The sequence below is a fragment of the Aulonocara sp. 'chitande type north' Nkhata Bay genome, linkage group LG17 (genome assembly GCF_057382095.1).
Source record: "Aulonocara sp. 'chitande type north' Nkhata Bay isolate Kocher_YH1m ecotype deep benthic linkage group LG17, A_spYH_male_GT1.1, whole genome shotgun sequence".
Classification (NCBI taxonomy): Eukaryota; Metazoa; Chordata; class Actinopteri; order Cichliformes; family Cichlidae; genus Aulonocara; species Aulonocara sp. 'chitande type north' Nkhata Bay.
The window spans coordinates 33,850,586-33,868,416 of NC_141360.1; the positions used below are offsets into that span (position 1 = coordinate 33,850,586).

The 17,831-nt window shown below is 40.6% G+C and overlaps 1 protein-coding gene across 2 annotated transcripts in view; it reads right to left on the reverse strand.

Annotated features, from left to right (window-relative positions):
• ccdc146 (coiled-coil domain containing 146) overlaps positions 1 to 17,831 on the reverse strand; it is a 62,912-nt gene that overhangs the window by 6,168 nt on the left and 38,913 nt on the right. For both annotated transcript variants that reach the window (XM_086268910.1, XM_086268911.1), the window contains exons 16-20: positions 17,706 to 17,781; positions 13,411 to 13,559; positions 13,086 to 13,314; positions 1,780 to 1,890; positions 1,551 to 1,688 (exon numbers count right to left, since the gene is read on the reverse strand). In XM_086268910.1, the coding sequence (XP_086125036.1) occupies positions 1,551 to 1,688; positions 1,780 to 1,890; positions 13,086 to 13,314; positions 13,411 to 13,559; positions 17,706 to 17,781 (703 nt within the window). The remainder of the gene's footprint in view (positions 1 to 1,550; positions 1,689 to 1,779; positions 1,891 to 13,085; positions 13,315 to 13,410; positions 13,560 to 17,705; positions 17,782 to 17,831) is intronic.

Consider the following 17,831-nt stretch of genomic DNA (forward strand, 5'->3'; position numbering starts at 1 on the left):
ACAGAGGCACAGAGTAGATCATTCTTCATAAATGTTCAGTGTCAAGCTAATCAGAGAGTGTAATGTAGTGTACAGGTCTAGTGTACTGTGTCCTGCCTCTGGGATAATGTTTTCAGATCATTTGTCCTATTCTCAGAGATCCAAGTAAACCAGTTTAAACTAAAACTGATTTTCATTGTTGATCAAACAACAGGGTCACTGAGACCTCATGAATTTCCTCTTCAACTTTCAAACATCACCAATTAGAAATCCCCATGTCATCGTACTGGGTCTGTGACCCAGTGTTTCTAAGTTTCTGGACCACAAGGTCATCCTGCAGAGCTCCTTCGTCTGCGCTATTGGCCAGGTAGCGGGCCTGTAATGGGCCATCTCTGCTGCAGGGCACACCTTCTGCCTTCTGAACTGCTAGGTCTTTGTTTTGGACTCTTGTGCTCCTTGCTTCAGTAGTTTTGCTCTGATCATTGCCATGCCGTCCCCGTTTGCTGTGTGTTTCCATGTTTCCCTCATTTCCCTTGTTAACTCTTAGTGGTAAATGTCTAGTTGTTTATTTCTAGTTTTTTGTTCCTAGTTTCTTGTTTCTGAGTTTTCCTTTTTTAGTGCTCTTATGTTTAAGTAGTCACAGCAAAGGAGCTACTCAAAGTCCTGCGTTTGGGTCCTGCCTTGCATGCCATACAGTTATACATGACACCCCAAGATTTTCTCATGTTAACGTTTACTTAGCAAAGGAATTTTACTCTCACGTTCTTGGGAACGCAACATCCCAGTACACCTGGAGGGAATTTCATTAAATCTAGTTAGTTTGACTCGAGGATGAACTGATGAGAAGTTGGTGGTCAAATATCACGTGTCCTTCACTTAAGAATTAATAGACTGGTTTCAACAAAATTTAACAGCACTGTCTGAGGAGATGACAAATGATGAAGAGATGGTCTTTTAGGTTAACTACAATGTGACACTATGATGTTCTGCAAAACCACCCAGGACCGTTGACCTTATTTCACATTTGGATGAATGCTGAATGAATGACACTAATCTCTGTGCTCCGCCTAATAGATCCCCTTAAGGTCTTCAAGCAAGGATGTAAACTGCAACTAGAGTAGTTGCCTGTCTACCGTGTGAGGACATTTGAGCTCAAGATTTTCTTCATTTCAAATTAAATTCCTTTCAGTGCTACTGGGACTTATTTCTACAAATGATTATGGGCTATGAAGCTTGTTCCACTAGCTTTTGATGAGGGTATTTATAGCCGAAGAGGAAAAGAAGAGCAAGTGGGAGTGTAAAGAAACTGTAATGCTCAGTGAACTCCCAAATGCTCACTCTGCACGCTCCTCACATGGGCTGCACATGCTCCTCAAACAATGCGTCAGTGTGTTTGTGAGGGAGACAAAGAGAGAGATAAAAGACCACGCTGCAGATAACGGGTGAATAATATGTTTCTCTGTATCTGAGAGTATATTGTATTGTGTGGGAGTGTGTGTGTTTGTCTCTGTATCACCCTATGTGTGTCTATATGAGCAGAGCTTCTTCTCTATGTATATACAAGAGTCTACCTTCTTTGCCAGTGAGAGTCTGTCCTCTTGGCAGTTGTCAGCTTGCTCGCTGAGTGGCTTTGAGAGCCGGGTCACCTGGTCCACCAGGAGTTCTTTTTCCAGCAACTGCCTCTCGCGCTCAGCTAGATTCACCTCAAGCTACAGTGCAGAGACAGAGCGGAGACACACCTTTTTTGTATTCCCTTTGAAAACGTTTGCAACAAAGTAGTGTTTTAAAAGTGTCGCGTACCTGTTCAATTTTCTTGGCCAGTTCTGCCGTTGATAGGTCTTTGCCCTTTAGCTCTTTGTAATCAACTTTTCGCTTCACACCCTCAAGTGTCTTGTCCCTGGCTTCTGACAGCTGAGAGACAGAAAATAAGAGAATTACAGACGAAAACAGACAACAAATTGACTGTGGCAGAAGTCAATAAGCTATTGTCACTTGTATCTAGTAATTTCCAAAGGTAAATAACTGGAAAATACAAAGTAAGGATCTAGAATTAGTCTGTGTGTGTCTGAGTGCTTTGTTCTCCATGGATGGAAGGTACTCGTTGCACTGGGGATTTAAGGGCTTTTTTTTGCTAAACATAGGGCCTACATGGAAGCTACTTCCTGCTACATGACAAGCCAGTGGCAAACTGTGATAAGAGAAACCACAGTTTAAAAAGCTACAACATCCCTCCAAGGGCCTGTTTTTTTTATTTAGTTTTTATTTTCTGACATCCCCAAAGACAGCAGAAATAAAAGGGGAGGCAAGGATACACACAAAAGGAAAAAAACACACTAAGAAGATGAGGCAAAAGGCTCAGAAGCAGACAGGATGACAAGGCGTTAAAGTTAAGTGAAGGGGCAGGGCAGGCATGTTCGATCAATGCCTTTAGCTAATGCTCATTCTGAAACAGCTGCAATTAGCGAGTGGAGACGGAGTTAGAGGTTTGCCAGAGTAAAAAAAAAAGAAGTGCACATGACCTACAAAGTGCTTAAATGAATGACAGAAAATTAACATATAGAACATTAATTAAAGTTTTGACCTGTCTAAGAATAATGAATGGGTGCCTGCTTTGCTTTTCTGGTCTAGTCCACATGGACACACAGTGCCACTGGTTTAACGCTATTCCAGTAACATGCAGGACTGGAAATGCACCATGAAATGCAGCAATGTCATAAAGTCTGGTAGGGAGAAAAAGGCTAACAAGAATTAAAAATTACAGTGGAAAGTTTAGGAAAATACCAAATAAACCAGACTGAATTCAGGAGAAAATATTACGCACTTGTTACTGAGCACTCAAAGCATTTTACATGAATGCCATAGCACTTTATGCATCTTACATCCATAGTCCAGAGGACCCGGAGGAAACACACGCAGGTACAGAGAAAACATGCAAACTCCACATAAAGAGGGATCAAGCCAGGAACCAAACAAAATCATAAAGACACAATGTTACCTCAAACCTACGACTGGTCAGTCAACTTCATGAGAAAAAGGCTGTTCTGATTATGAAGACAAAGATAAATAGTAACTCAGGTGCCCACCTAACCTCAGCGGGGGCTAGAGATGGAAATGGGCATTTAAGAAAGCTGTAGTATCGTAACAGTGAAGTTAATATAAATCCAAAGCAAGATAAAGGTAAGATATATATATATAAATAAATAAAAATAAAAGAAGAAGAAGTGATTGATTATACAGTGCGAAGTAAAGAGAGAAGAGTTGAAGAGAGAAAAAGAACACGTGGAATAAAGTACAGAGGCGGTCTGACCTGACATGACCTGCCTTATGAAACATCAGCTTCAGTCCATTCAACCATACTGAGTATACAGGTGTGTGTGTTTGTGTGTGGATATATGCAGCAGTGTAGGTTGATGCGCCTGCATCTAATGTGAGCGAAGAAAGACAGTCCGGAACAACGTGATGATTCCGTCCTTCATAGATGGGATTAATGAAGCCTCTCTCCTATAGTTGGGCAGCGAGTCTGATTAAAACAGACATGGGTGATCAGCCTATTAAAAAGCCTACTGTCATATGAGTCAGGTTTTAACTTAGTATTAAAGCTGTCATGTGATAAGCCAAGGTGTGAGCTGGGTTAAAGTTACTGAAAAGCAAAGACAGAGATAAGAGTGGAGGAAATGTACTTGGAGAAAGTGATAAAAGGCTGACAGACAGAGGAAGATAAAGTGAGAAGGAGCAAAAGAAAGGCCAGAGTCAGAAAAAGGAGATGCGATAGGATGTGAAAGCAGACAAGAAAGGCAGAATTAAAAAGACAAGAGATGCTGAGAAACAGGAACTGGGGCTGACCAAGAGGGACCCGGGATATGTGCACTTCTCACAGAGAATATGACTTTGACAACAAAAGCCTGTTCGTGGTATGAGGAGTTGAATACGTGATTACATCATCTGAAAGCTGAAATTAAGCAACAAATCTGATTCTGTTCCCTGCTCGACATGCAAATGAAGGTCACCAAATCGTCTAGAGGGAATACGAGCTGAAGTAAGACTTAGAAATCCATCAATTCTGATGTCAGGCTTCTCAAACAAACCTTAAAATAAAGTGCTTAATTGCAGTATATAGTACCGCATAGTACCCAATGCCAAATAGCGTTTCAGAAGTATTATTATGCTCAAGTTCTTTGTCTGCTTTAAACAATTGCAACTGAGCTCAGCAGATCATGTCGGAATTGGAGCTAATAAATGCTGGACGACTTTTACTTTAATTGAAATTACTCCACTGCAAAAAAAGAGAGAATGGATTTGTACAACTGGAAATGGTTGATGGCTACACTGGCAGGATCCTGACTGCTGGGTTAAGCTTGATTTTTTTTACATGAGATGAATCCACAATGAGACAGTCTACAAAGCACTAGATTGGTGGTGGGGTTTCTGTGCACTTTTTCTCAGTGCTGAGCTGATCGTGTTAAGAGTTGGAGCTAATAAATAATTAACAACAGTTACTTTTACTGAAGTGAAAAAGAAGACTTGGGGGATTATAAAACACAGATAGTCAGAATCAAGAAACAGCTATATGGCTACAGAGGCAGAATACAGAGTATTGCGTTCGCATTGTCAGCAAGCTGGATGCTATTACAGCCTATTGCATTTTGTTTCATGGATGCAATGTCTTTGTACTAATCAGTATTTTGTGTTTATTGGGAATAATTTCACCAAGAGGTCCAATTAGAGTTGTTAAATGCACACTGATTACTGAGGGGTGTATTATAATGCGATATTAATGAGTCAGTGAACTGTACCAAGCTTTAAGGCTCTTTTTTATCTGGCTGTATCACCATAGTAACTCATGATAAACACATAAACTGCTCCCAACCAGGTTATGTGTTCAGAGTTTGGGTTTAGAATCAGCTGAGAGCGCTGATTGGTTATATAAGCATCTCATAGGGTGAAGATCTGGTCCACTGTTCCATGGCTGGGATGGAATCAGCATTGCTCCTCCTGAATACGAGGCTCAACAGTCAGTCAGAACATTCTTTCAAGCACCCTGGAATAAAATTTCCCTAGGAGGCTGAGCAGTGTAATACCACCAGAGAGCTTTCTAACTACCCCAGCGAGCTCTGCCAGTGCAACTGATGAAGCTTTCCCTTATTTTTCAAGGTCTGTCTCCTACACACAGGAGATTTTGGCTGGGTTTAACAGTTCCTCAAGTGCTCGTTCCACTGCCCAAAGATATTCCCTGTCTAGTTCAACAGAAAAGCCCTGCTTTTCTTCATAGAGACCTGCTGAGAGTCCTCTTCTGCGGCCTCCCATGGAGTCCTCTCACAACTGAGCTTTTGCTTCCACAAGTGCTAAAGCCACAGTCTCTCTGATGTCTACTGCTTCAGGAGACCCCATGGCCAAGCAAGCACAGAAAGTGTCCATCAGCAGACTGAGAGCCATGCTGGTCTGCAGGATGCTACCACGACAGACTAATGGAAAAACAATCAATAATAAAAATAACATCAAATTATCTCGTTGTGGAGCTGTGAAATGGATACAGCTGTTATTTTACACAATGAGCATTTTTGCTAGTTTTTCTTCCTGCTTTCAAATAGGCTAAACTTTATTAATATAGTAGGTCCATGCTTTACACCACTGCATCTGAGACTTTGCATTGCTCATATCACAGGATATGTTTCCATTACCTGGATTTACTATGGTGAACTGACTTTGTGATACAGGGAAAGATGTATGGCTGAAGTAAACATTGAAATTTCAAGTAATAGTCAAGAATAACTGAGAACAAGAAATGACAAAGAAAGTAAACAGAAAAGAACTAACTATCAAAACCCAGGAATCACAACAATAATATTGAAAAAAATCAGCACATACACCACAAGTCACAGCAAACAACCAAGCTAATCTGTAAAAATGTCCTGAATGAAAGAATGAAAGAAAAGTTTTTTACTCAAGAAATGTTTTTTTTAATCTCAGAGCTTTAAATGAACTTCTTTAGTTGTCAAATTCCGACTGCGACAAATATGTACTCGATTCTGACTTGACTGATTAATCTGTGTTGCACCCTCATATGTAACCACCCTAAGTCACTTAAACAGTACATGATGGATGGCACAAAGTGTGTCTTTGATACCCTCCCTCTCCTCTCCCCACTCTTCAATCAATCTTCTTTTTTCTCTGTAGTGCCCTCTCTTGTAGCATTTTTATAGCCGTCCTCTTCCTTCTAGCCGTATACACACTGACGTACGTCTCTCCCTTTGTATTCATCTGTCTCTGTTCTGCCTGCTTGCCTGCCTCTGTATTCTTCATCTGACAGTCGCAAATAATAGCTGCTTTCTTGGCTCATGACTGCAGTAAAACATTGTAGATATGACAGCATCCGAGCAGCCTACCATTAGCATATCATTTACATAATTTCAGCTCAGGTTGAAATTAACATGATGGCTTAAAAAGCTTCATAATAGATGCTACACTGAAATCCTGAAAGTGTAACCATAAAAAAAACAAATAATGACCTTATTTATATACAACGTCCACAAATTGGTCTTCAAAAAGCCTTGTAATTAGATAAGAGACAAAGGAACAGACCAGTAAAGCATAAAGGTCAGCAAGTTAAAATCATATTAATATAATACGATGATGTAAGGGTAATTAGAAAAATATGGGAGTAGAGCAGCTCAAAGGAATTTATATATTTATGAGGACCAAGCACAAGTTACAACTAAAAACAATGTCAAATAGAGGAGATTTTTTCTTGTCTCTCTCTCTCTCTCTTTTTTTTTTTTTGAAATGTCTAAACAATGAAATCAAAATGAAGAAATATAGTCACCACATTGACCAGGTCACATAATGCAACTAGGAAGGAAGAAATAAAAGCCAGATGTACATTTTGACAGGAGATTTACAAGACGATTCAAACTCTGCCAGCATGCATTTATCAGGCAAGTCATTCCACAGCCTTGAAGGCTGACAACGAAAAAGCCCCAGCTTTCCACTGTGAGATGTACCAATGGTTATAAAGTATGGGTTAGGCCTGCAGACAACCTCAGGCTATAGAAAGGCAACTAGGGTGAAGCAAAACCATACATAACTTAAAATAATCACTGGTTATTTAGAATTAATGACCCCACAGTTTAACCACAAGCAAAACCAACTAAATAAAGTGGCGTGTACCTGATAACATTGTAACGACACAAAAGAAGCAAAAAGCATTTAATTTGTACTGAAAGAATTTGGGTTTTTCATTGTGTCTGGAAAACAGATGGAGAAACTGTGACTGGTAATCTGTTGTTTGATCCATGAATTAACTTCGTGATGGTTCCACAAAAATATGTCACTGCTGAATTATTGTATCGCTGTACCGGAAATACATTTAACCTACATCCCAACTCTCAAGAGTGGCATTTCATGGGGGCTGTGTCATGTGTTCCTGTGTGGCTGACAAGATTAGAACCAAATATACACGACTCTGAAGCAGCGCTGAACTCAAAATGCAACTTTATTGATGGGCTCATGCGGATAAAAAAAACAAAGGAACTTAACCTGGGCAGACAGTAGGAATTTGCTAACTAAGAAATCACATGGGAAACACGGAACATACAGGGCACACAGCAAGAGGGAACGAGGCACAAAGAATGGGAGACAGAGGCAAAACTACAAAAACTACATACATGAACACAAGTCACAGAAGACAACAGTTATCACAATGAAACAGGAAGTCACAGGAAGCTGGCTTAACTTAGCGAAGGCCACGACACTGGGACATCAAGGAACCCAGATAATCAGGGAAGATGAGACAAAGGGAATTAAGCTAGACATGAAAGCACAGGTACTCCGGCTTCCTCCCACCGTCCAAAGACATGCAGCTTGTGGGGATAGGTTGATTGGATAATCCAAATTGTCACTAGGTGTGAATGTGCGAATGAATGTGAGTGTGAATGGTTGTCTGTCCCTGTGTGTTGGCCCTGCGACAGACTGGCAACCTGTCCAGGGTGTACCCTGCCTCTCGCCCTATGACAGCTGGGATGGGCTCCAGCGCCCCCCACGCCCCTGAAAAGGATAAGCGGAAGCGAATGGATGGATGGATGGATGAAAGCACAGAGGGTAAAAAGACCACCAAAGCAAGACAGGAAGTAACTAAACAGATGGCAGACAGAAAGGTGAACTTCACATATGACACACCAAGGACAAAACAGACATGGGACTAGGACAGCCTGGCTATGAAAAAGTAGAAACATAGATATCAAAACTAATAAGTACTGGGAAGTAATACTACAATCAAGAGACTAAAAATCCAGACCTAGACGTTAAAACACTTTAAACTAAGGAACTAAGTTATGGAGCAGTTACATTAAAGCTGCATTTCAGTCTAATTACCTCATGAATTTCAATGGTATTGACGTGAACTGATAATACTTGATTGTGATTTACCTCTCTCACATTCACGAGTGTTTGATTTAACGTGAACACACTTCTCTCCACTTATGCACTCACAGAAAGTGGATTCACCCTCACTACATTATTCTGTTTATGTGCCCGTTTGATTTATACCTTGTCGTTGCTTGATTTTAATAATAATAATGATGGATTGGATTTATATAGCGCTTTTCAAGGCACCCAAAGCGCTTTACAATGCCACTATTCATTCACTCTCACATTCACACACTGGTGGAGGCAAGCTACAGTTGTAGCCACAGCTGCCCTGGGGCAGACTGACAGAGGCGAGGCTGCCATATCGCCATCGGCCCCTCTGGCCAACACCAGTAGGCGGTAGGGTAAAGTGTCTTGCCCAAGGACACAACGACCAGGACAGAGAGCCCGGGGATTGAACCGGCGACCTTCCAGTTACAGATACGCTTCCCAACCCCCTGAGCCACGGTAGTTCAGTACTTGCTTCACAACTCATCTTTGTGTATCATATGACTTTTCTTTTCAGAACTTGTACAAAGTTGAGAGTTATTTCTTGCTCCTTTTGCTCTCTACCTGTTCCCGCCATCCAATATACATGAACTTCCACACACATACTGTCAAAGCGATTTTTTTGCCAAAGGGTTTCCCAGTAGTAATAGGTTCCAGACACATTGGACGAAGATTTAAGAGGGACAGAATATGACTCACCACTATAGGGACAGTGCTATCTGTCACCAGCTCCACCCTATTATAAATCCACAACTGACTGTGTCTTTGTATGTCTGTGGGATTGCTCATGCAACCGTGCATAACAGAAGTGTAACCAGTCATTAGATGACTGTTTGTTCATCGACATTTAGATTTCACAAACGCTGCGCAGATCTCGGTGTGCGCACTGATGCGTGTGCACCTGTACGCGTTTGAGACGTCGACGCGCCCGCATCTCATAAACAAGCAGCAAATTTAGATTCCGACCCCAACCTCTGTTTATTTTGCTGCAATTAAAATTCCTCAGAGCAAATGGAAGCCTCAGAGTATATTGAACTTCAATAGTTTCACAGATGGCCCAATCTATCTTTGTCAAAATTTCCCATCAAAGGAAAGGGGGGGGTCTGTCTGCAATGAACAGATAAACTGGTCACAGATGAATACAAATACACAATATATATGATAAATCGACAGCAAGGCAGTTGCATGGAGATTGAATTCGCATAGAGAATGAATTTGCAGGGAGAATGAATTGAGCTGGCGAGCCTCCTGCAAAAGTAGAGACCCCCATGATTCACTTTTTTGTACCCGGGGGAGCTAGACGGCTGTACGAATGAAAACTGTAATTTAGAAAATGATTTGCTGTTTACACACAGATGAGAGGGAGAAGTATTAAATAACTGGGTGGCTGAATGGCAAGAGAGAGGAACAAACATAGACTGATAAACTAATTAAGGAGATAACTGTTGATACTAAAAGTTTCAGGAGAACCACATCTATTCAAACGTGATAAAGCTAGTCTATAGCCACGGCAGCAGCTTTGTGAGGATGTGTGCTCAGCTACAGCAAGGCTTTCAGCTAAAATGCTCATATTAACATTGCTAAAATGGTGTTACGCTACAATGTTTCTCATCTTACTTCAATATGTTAACATGTTAACATTTGCTAAAGAGCAAAAGTACAGCTGAGACTAAACGAAACAGTATTTGTTCAATAACTTGGGAATCAAACATAGACTGTATATGAAAGATGGATATTAGTGTCTGCATCTGCCATCAAGTAGCATGTGTGTTTTTAAACCATATCAATGACCTCAGGAAACACTTTATTGGTCTCACTTGCTATTTTCAAATCTTATTTGATACAATAAAGTTTGTTTTGTAAAATGATGGACCCATTTTAAGTAAAATACATGAGATAGAAGGGTATGCATTACAGTGTGGCTACCTTGTGATTGACATATGCTAACCTATGAGCAGACAGTGTCCTGTTTTCTCAGTTAGATACACCCAGGGTGTGATTTTTGTTTTCTGCTCACCTGCAGGGCGTCACGCTCTTGTACAAACATTAGCAAATCTTTGGACAGGGAGAGAGGAAGCTGGTTCCACCTATTAACATCAGCAGCAAACTTTTGGAGTTTTGGTTCTGACTCAATAAATGTGTGAAAATAAGCCTGCTCTGTAATGTGCTGGTCACAGGTTTTAAGTGTGAATGATAGTCAGGTCAGGGTTGGTCTGTCTGCACAGAAGAGGGGCCGTTCCTCTCTATTGGTCGATTATAGCATCTCCAGCAAAACTTCCAAACTGTGCATATCATTTTTTTTTTCAGAACAGCCCTTCATAGGCAGGCATTCTAACAGCAGGATGCCAGTGACAACAGCCCAAGCGCATAACTGCAATTCAACAAGTTTAATAAGAACATTCAGAATTCAAGTTTGTAGGAAATTATGATGTAATTGATTAGGCAACTGCTTTACAGTCAGCAAGAATATTTATAGGATAAACACCATGTTGAAACAGCAGTGGAATAACAAAAAGATCCAGATCAACTTCCCCGTCCTAAAAGTGCTAAAAGTGAAAGTCAGATATGTTTTAGACACAATGTTCAGAATTAAACTGTACTAACAACCAGAACTGCCAACCTGATGGTACCGGTCAAGGTAAAGTCAGCAGGATTTGTGCTCTGGGCCTCATGAAAATATGTATGAAGTTTTAATAAGTCCAACTGTTGCTGAGCTATTTCAGTCTAGCCCAAATAGACCAGGCAAGCTGCCCTGCAATCCTCAGAGTCAGAGACCCAACATCGATGAAAATATCCAAATATATAGTTAGTTTGTGTGAGGAAGAAGAACATAACAAAAGGCTGAAGTTGTGAACACAAGTGAAAGAAAAATCCTGGTGGAAACAATAAAATTCAGGAATTTTGTTGAAAACAAAGTGTGGGAAAGAGTAAAGAAACTAATGAAACATGAGTGAAAGCAAAAAGATGGCATCATCAGGGCTCCCTGTAGCAAACATAAACAACAGAAGGAGTAAACAGATGGACAAAAAGGAGAGGGGTGTTTTTCAAATGAGCAGCACACGCTGAAGTCTTATCCAACGTTATGTTCATCCAAAAGAGCATAAGACTCGGATAACATACGTCTGGTCCAGCAGCAACTGTAAGCCAATCACTCTGATCCAGAGAGGTAACACACCCAATCCCATGATGTAGCTGCTGGAAGGGGAACTCGGTGCATGTTTGTGTGTCTGTTTCAAATTTCTCTTCGTCTCTGTGTGCACAGTGTTATCGTTTGGGTTTTTCCCCTTTGTTTTAGATACTTATCTTCTTTCTGAGTATCCGTGTGTGTCTTGAACTTTATTTGGCAAGTGTCCATCCTTAAAATTTCACTCCATTAAGATCTGCTCAGCAAAATGAGGCTCTTATCTGACAATAGGGAAGAAAATTCCCCCCAATCTTCATCCCTTGTGTGGCTATTTCAAAATGTTTTGTTTTAAATTGTGAATAGATGCATGCCTTCTTCCACTAGTTTGTCCAAGCAGACACCTCTCAAGCATAATCAGTCTTGATTATGGTCAAACTACGAATGTTTACACTTTAATGAGCACTGAGTCCTGTCATTAAAGTAAAGCGAAAGCCTTCCCACACAGCATGTTTACTAGAGTAATTCAGAAGTCTCTTTGTGAGATAAAATGCTGAACGTGTTTCAAAACAAGGACCTGCTCATTAGTGATGTTCTGAGTGTCTCCACTGCTCTATGGGTTTTATTCTAAAGCACTGCACTTAACTGTTCTTGCTGGAGTTCCCCTGGCTTGATAGAGACAGTAAAAGTTGAGCAATAATCTGTAAAATCTGACACCATTCAACTCACATACACCCGCAGTCATACACTCCCTCAGACCTCTACGGATAAAAAATAAATCGCGTATATTATTTTTATGACAAGGAGTAATGGGAACACACACACCTAGCTGGACAACGCATGGAAGTGCTGTTGAAGAAAGTCCCTGGTTTGCAGATGGACCAGGCATGCTAACGCGAACACACCTACAGACACCACATGTGCCAGAAGATTCTCAGGAAAATCTGTACTTTCACAGCATCTCTTTTTTTTTCATGCTAGCTGGCAGGTTTAACTACATTCAGAGAGGATTTTGAGTCCACGAAGCAAAGTCATTTCATGATATAGTCATGGTTGCACTGTTGGAGAAATGTGGGCAGCAGCATATTGCACCTCAGGCACCAATTAGTGGCTATATTAGCAAAATGCCACTATGGAAAGCGCAGGGACATTTTATAGGATGCAGTGCTCATTCAAGAGTATATGCCTTATGGGTGGCTCTAACATTAGGCAATGCAAAAATGTCTTGAACTGTACAGTATGATGCATTTCCAGTTTTCATTTCTTGTTAATAAGGAATAAAAGAAGACAGTAAGAAAAGAGAAGTGGGTGTTGTGAGACTGTTGCCGGAACACTGTCAGCACTGTTTACACAAGAAAAATGAGTTTAATGAAGGATTTCTACATCTTCATAGAAATCTTGCATTCTCAAAACCTGTTAAGCATGCAATAAGTAGACACATTTTTCCTCCTACTCTATAACTTCTCAGGTAATTAGTATGCATTTCCACAAGTTTGGTGTAATTGCTTCCTTTGTGGACGGACTGTTAACCGTCTGTGTGAGGATGAGTGTGTAGGTTTATCTAATGTTTTTCTACCTCTATTTGGAGCATTGTAATCTCCTCCTCCAGTTTCCTCTTGAGGAGTACATCTTTCTTCTTCAGGTCTATCTTCCTCTTCTCCTCATTAATCGCTAACTCCAAGTCTCTCATGTCCTTCTCCAGGGCCTCCAGAATCGAGTTTCTTTTAGTGATAGCTGCCTCCTGGATGTTCACCTTCTCATAGTAGTTACACAAAATCTCTTCATGTTCCAGGAGCTGGATTCCTCTGTAGATTTGAGAAGTGCATATAGTATATACGAGTTTTAGGTCAATATGTAAGCATTCGGGTAGCCATTACTTGAGCTTTAAGCTATGAACATACAGGAAGTTGCGCCGCTGTATGGCAGTTTTGTGATTCTTGTTTATTTCCAGCAGAGTCTCCTGCTGATGGCTGATCATTTGTGTGAGCTTCATTAGTTCCAGTTTGTTGTCCTCACACTCCTGATTTATCCGGCACTGCTTCCCGGCAGCCTACAACAAGTCAGAGAGAAAGAGAAAGTAATAAGCATGTTCACAGCATCAGAAACAAGATCGGTACAAAGCACTTAATGACCCTCAGAAAAGTCTGTTCTAATTTTTTTTTTTTTTAATGGTCAGTGGGGTTCAGTGCGACAGAACTTTGGACGTATCAGATTTAATACAGTACATTTTATGTATTCATTCTTTTAAAGTATTTCTTCCATGTTTGCCCTTTCCTTAGATACTTGTGTTGTCCTTTAGTGTGATGGAGAGAAATGCAGAACAGGCCATGGTCAAGCACAGACCATTTAGTCAGTGTCCTCGAAACATTCGCAAGAAGAGGAAGTTTAAAAAGGAGAAAACACCAGAAACTCAAGAAAACGGCTGGAATGTTTGACTTTTGGAAGTGACGGGACAAGCTGGCAAAATGAAGCTAAATAACAGGTGGTGCACACAATTGGAGCGAAATCTAACAAAAACAAACAGGGAAGACCAGAACAAAGACCAGAAGTAAGACTAACCGAAAAGCTAAAAAACCCCAGGTCATTTTTAAAAGCACATCACTGTTATCCACTGGTCATCACTCATCAAACTCAAAGCCAGCTCTGCAATGAAGGTTTTTTGGGCCAGAGGTATCACAAAACACAGACGTGATTTTATGTTTTTAACTGAAACTTGGTTGGACCAAAGTAACAGTGGAGCTGTTCTCATCGAGACGACCCCTCCTAACTACAGTTTTATCAGTGAGGCCAGGGTGAGCAGGAGAGGAGGAGGGGTTGCTGTCTTATTTAATGAATCATTTCAATGTAAGCAGCTATCTCCTGGAAGTTTTCAGTCTTTTGAATATGTGGCTTTACAGCTGAAGGCCCCATCCAAAGTTGTGTTTCTTAATGTTTACAGGCCTCCCAAATACTGCACAGACTTTTTTAATGACCTCAGTGAACTGCTGTCTGTGATCTGTGTTGATTTCCACTGTGTAATTATTGTTGGGGATTTTAACATCCATGTCGACAACCCTCAGGACAAAGGGACTAAAGACCTGAGTAACACTCTGGGCAACTTTGGGCTGACTCAGCACGTAACAGAGGCCACACATAATAGAGGACACACTCTTGACCTACTGATCTCCAAGGGCCTGAGCAAAGAGAGTGTAGGAAAGCTGAGCGCAGATGGAGAAAAACAAATCTCCAGGTTCATTATGACATCTATAAAGAGAAACTTCACAATTATAATTTACAACTGAGGAGTGCAAGAAGGTCCTACTTCTCTGACATCATCACTAAAAACAGCCATAATGCTCGGGTCTTATTTTCTACAGTTGACAGGCTAACAAACCCTCCTGTGCCAGTAGCAGCTGAACTTCATTCGACCATGGCCTGCAATGACTTTGCCAAATTCTTCACAGAAAAAATCCAAAAGATTAGACAAGCAATTGGTACATCAACAGCAGATCCAGAATATGTACTGTGTTCACCGAAAAACTGTTTAAACACCATCAAACAGTTTCACCCTATTAACAGCAAAGACCTGAAGACATCTTAGGTCAACTGAACTCCTCCTCTTGCTGTTTAGATGTCCTGCCAACAAGTTTTTTCAAAAAGGTCTCAAAGACTTTAGAGTCAGACCTGTTACAGATCGTCAACTTTTCTTTAATGTCAGGTGTGTTTCCGGAACCACTAAAAACTGCTGTAATCAAACCTATACTGAAAAAGGACAATCTTGACAAGACACAAATGAACAACTACAGGCCGATCTCAAATCTCCCACTTTTAAGTAAGATCATTGAAAAAGCAGTTTCTCAACAGTTCAATTACTTCTTAAAACAGAATAACTGCTACGATGCCTTCCAGTCAGGTTTTAGACAGAACCACAGCACTGAAACCGCTCTGACCAAAGTGTTTAATGACATATGTCTGAATACAGACAGTGGAAAAATGTCAGTCCTAGTTTTACTGGATCTCAGTGCAGCATTTGACACAGTTGACCACCACAACATATTACTCAAACAACTGGAGAACTGGGCAGGTCTTTCAGGAACTGTACTAAACTGGTTCAAAACATACTTAGAAAACAGGAAATACTTTGTATCAATAGGTAACTTCACATCTGAGCAGACTAGTATCACATGTGGAGTTCCCCAAGGTTCCATCTTGGGACCCCCTCTGTTTAACATCTACATGCTCCCACTGGCACAGATTATAAACAACAACAAAATAAACTACCACAGCTATGCAGATGACACACAAATATATATCACAATGTCACCAAGAGACCGAGGCCCTGTACAGACTCTTGGTAAATGCATTTAGGAAATTAATGACTGGTTGTGCCACAATTTTCTCCAGCTAAACAAAAACAAAACTGAAGTAATAGTCTTTGGCGCCAAAGAAAAACGATTACAGGTCACCAGAGAACTTCAATCTATACATCTAAAAACCACAAACCAGGCGAGAAATCTGGGTGTAGTGATGGATGCAGACCTAAACTTAGAAAAACACATTAAGACAATAACAAAGTCAGCTTACTATCACCTCAAGAATATATCAAGGATAAAAGATCTGATGTCTCAACAGGACCTGGAAAAACTAGTCCATGCATTCATCTTTAGTAGGCTTGATTACTGTAACAGCATCTTTACAGGTCTACCTAAAAAATCAGTCAGACAACTACAGCTCATTCAGAACTCTGCTGCTCGAGTCCTCACTAAGACCAAAAAAGTGGACCACATCAGTCCAGCTCTGAGGTCCTTACACTGGCTGCCTGTCCGTCAGAGGATAGACTTTAAAGTTCTGATGCTGGTCTATAAAGCTCTGAATGGTTTAGGACCAAAATACATCAGTGACCTCCTGACCCAGTATGAACCTTCCAGATCCCTCAGGTCATCTGGATCCGGTCTTTTATCAGTTCCCAGAGTCAGAACCAAACACAGAGAAGCTACATTCAGCTTTTATGCTCCATATATCTGGAACAAACTCCCAGAAAGCCTCAGATCAGCTGAAACACTCAGTTTATTTAAATCCAGGTTGAAGACTCACCTGTTCTCAGCTGCATTTAAATAAAGCACCAAATCCACACTTTTAAGCTTAAATTTCAAAACTAACATTTTAACTACTGATTTTATCTATTTCTGATTTTATCTGTTTTGATTTTATATACTGTTTTGTTTGTTTGTTAATTAGTTTGTTTGTTTTAATCAATTTTAAATCATGCTTTTTATTTGTTTTTGTTTCTAATGTCTCTGTAAAGCACTTTGAATCACCTTGTTGTTGAATTGTGCTATACAAAAAAACTTGCCTTGCCTTGCCTAGCACTGAAAGAATCCTGAATCTAAATCTGTGGGAGAATTCTTCAACAGCAAAGATGGTACAAGTATAACATCCAGGAGAGGAACCTTCTTAAAATGTCATTTGGGTAATCAAAGTCAGGAATCTTTTCACGTTTTTTGTGGGCAGGGATAGCTCAGTAGGTAGAGTGGTCGCCCCATGATCGGAAGGTTGGGGTTCGAATCCGCTGAACGGCTACCCTGACCTACCCCTGAGCAAGGTACTGTCCGTAACCCTTCACCGAGTTTTTTTGATTCCTCAGAGGCAGCCGATGGAAGACAAAACACTGCTCCCTAGACCATTTAACACTTTATTTCACTTTCACAATACTTCTAGAAGGGAGATGCGTCCTGCAAGACACGTTGCCGTGGATCTCAAAATGGTGACGGGCACCTGACAGTTTTATTACCAGGAACCTTTTCTAGTCTAAACAACAGCATTTCAGTAAGTTTCCACTACAAGTTTCCACTACTATCTACTGCTCTACAGGCAAACATGGGTGAGAGTCTACGACTGAAGGACACCTATTCTAATGCCTTTATTATTCAGGGCTGTGTCCACTTAACACTACACTATATGATTATATGGCAGTTTGATTAATATGAGATTAATATATGGCACAGTAATAAAGCACTTCAGGTAAGATCATTCTAACAACAGTGATAAACAAAAAAACCCCCACACGTTTTACTATAAAATGCTACCAATGAGTTCACCCCTGTCTTATTTGTGTCTGTACACAACTTTGGATGTCTCGCAGCTCATTTAATGTTTGTTTAAACTGTCTAAATTGTGATACTGCCATACTGCAAAGGGTGTGTGTGTGTCTGTGAACCTTGGAAATGTCATTGCGTAGCTTGTCCCTTGTTTTCGAAGTATTAGAGATCTTCATACGAGCCTTTGAGAGTCCTCTGAAATAGACGTATATAAAGGGAAAAAGATAATAATTACACACAGAAAC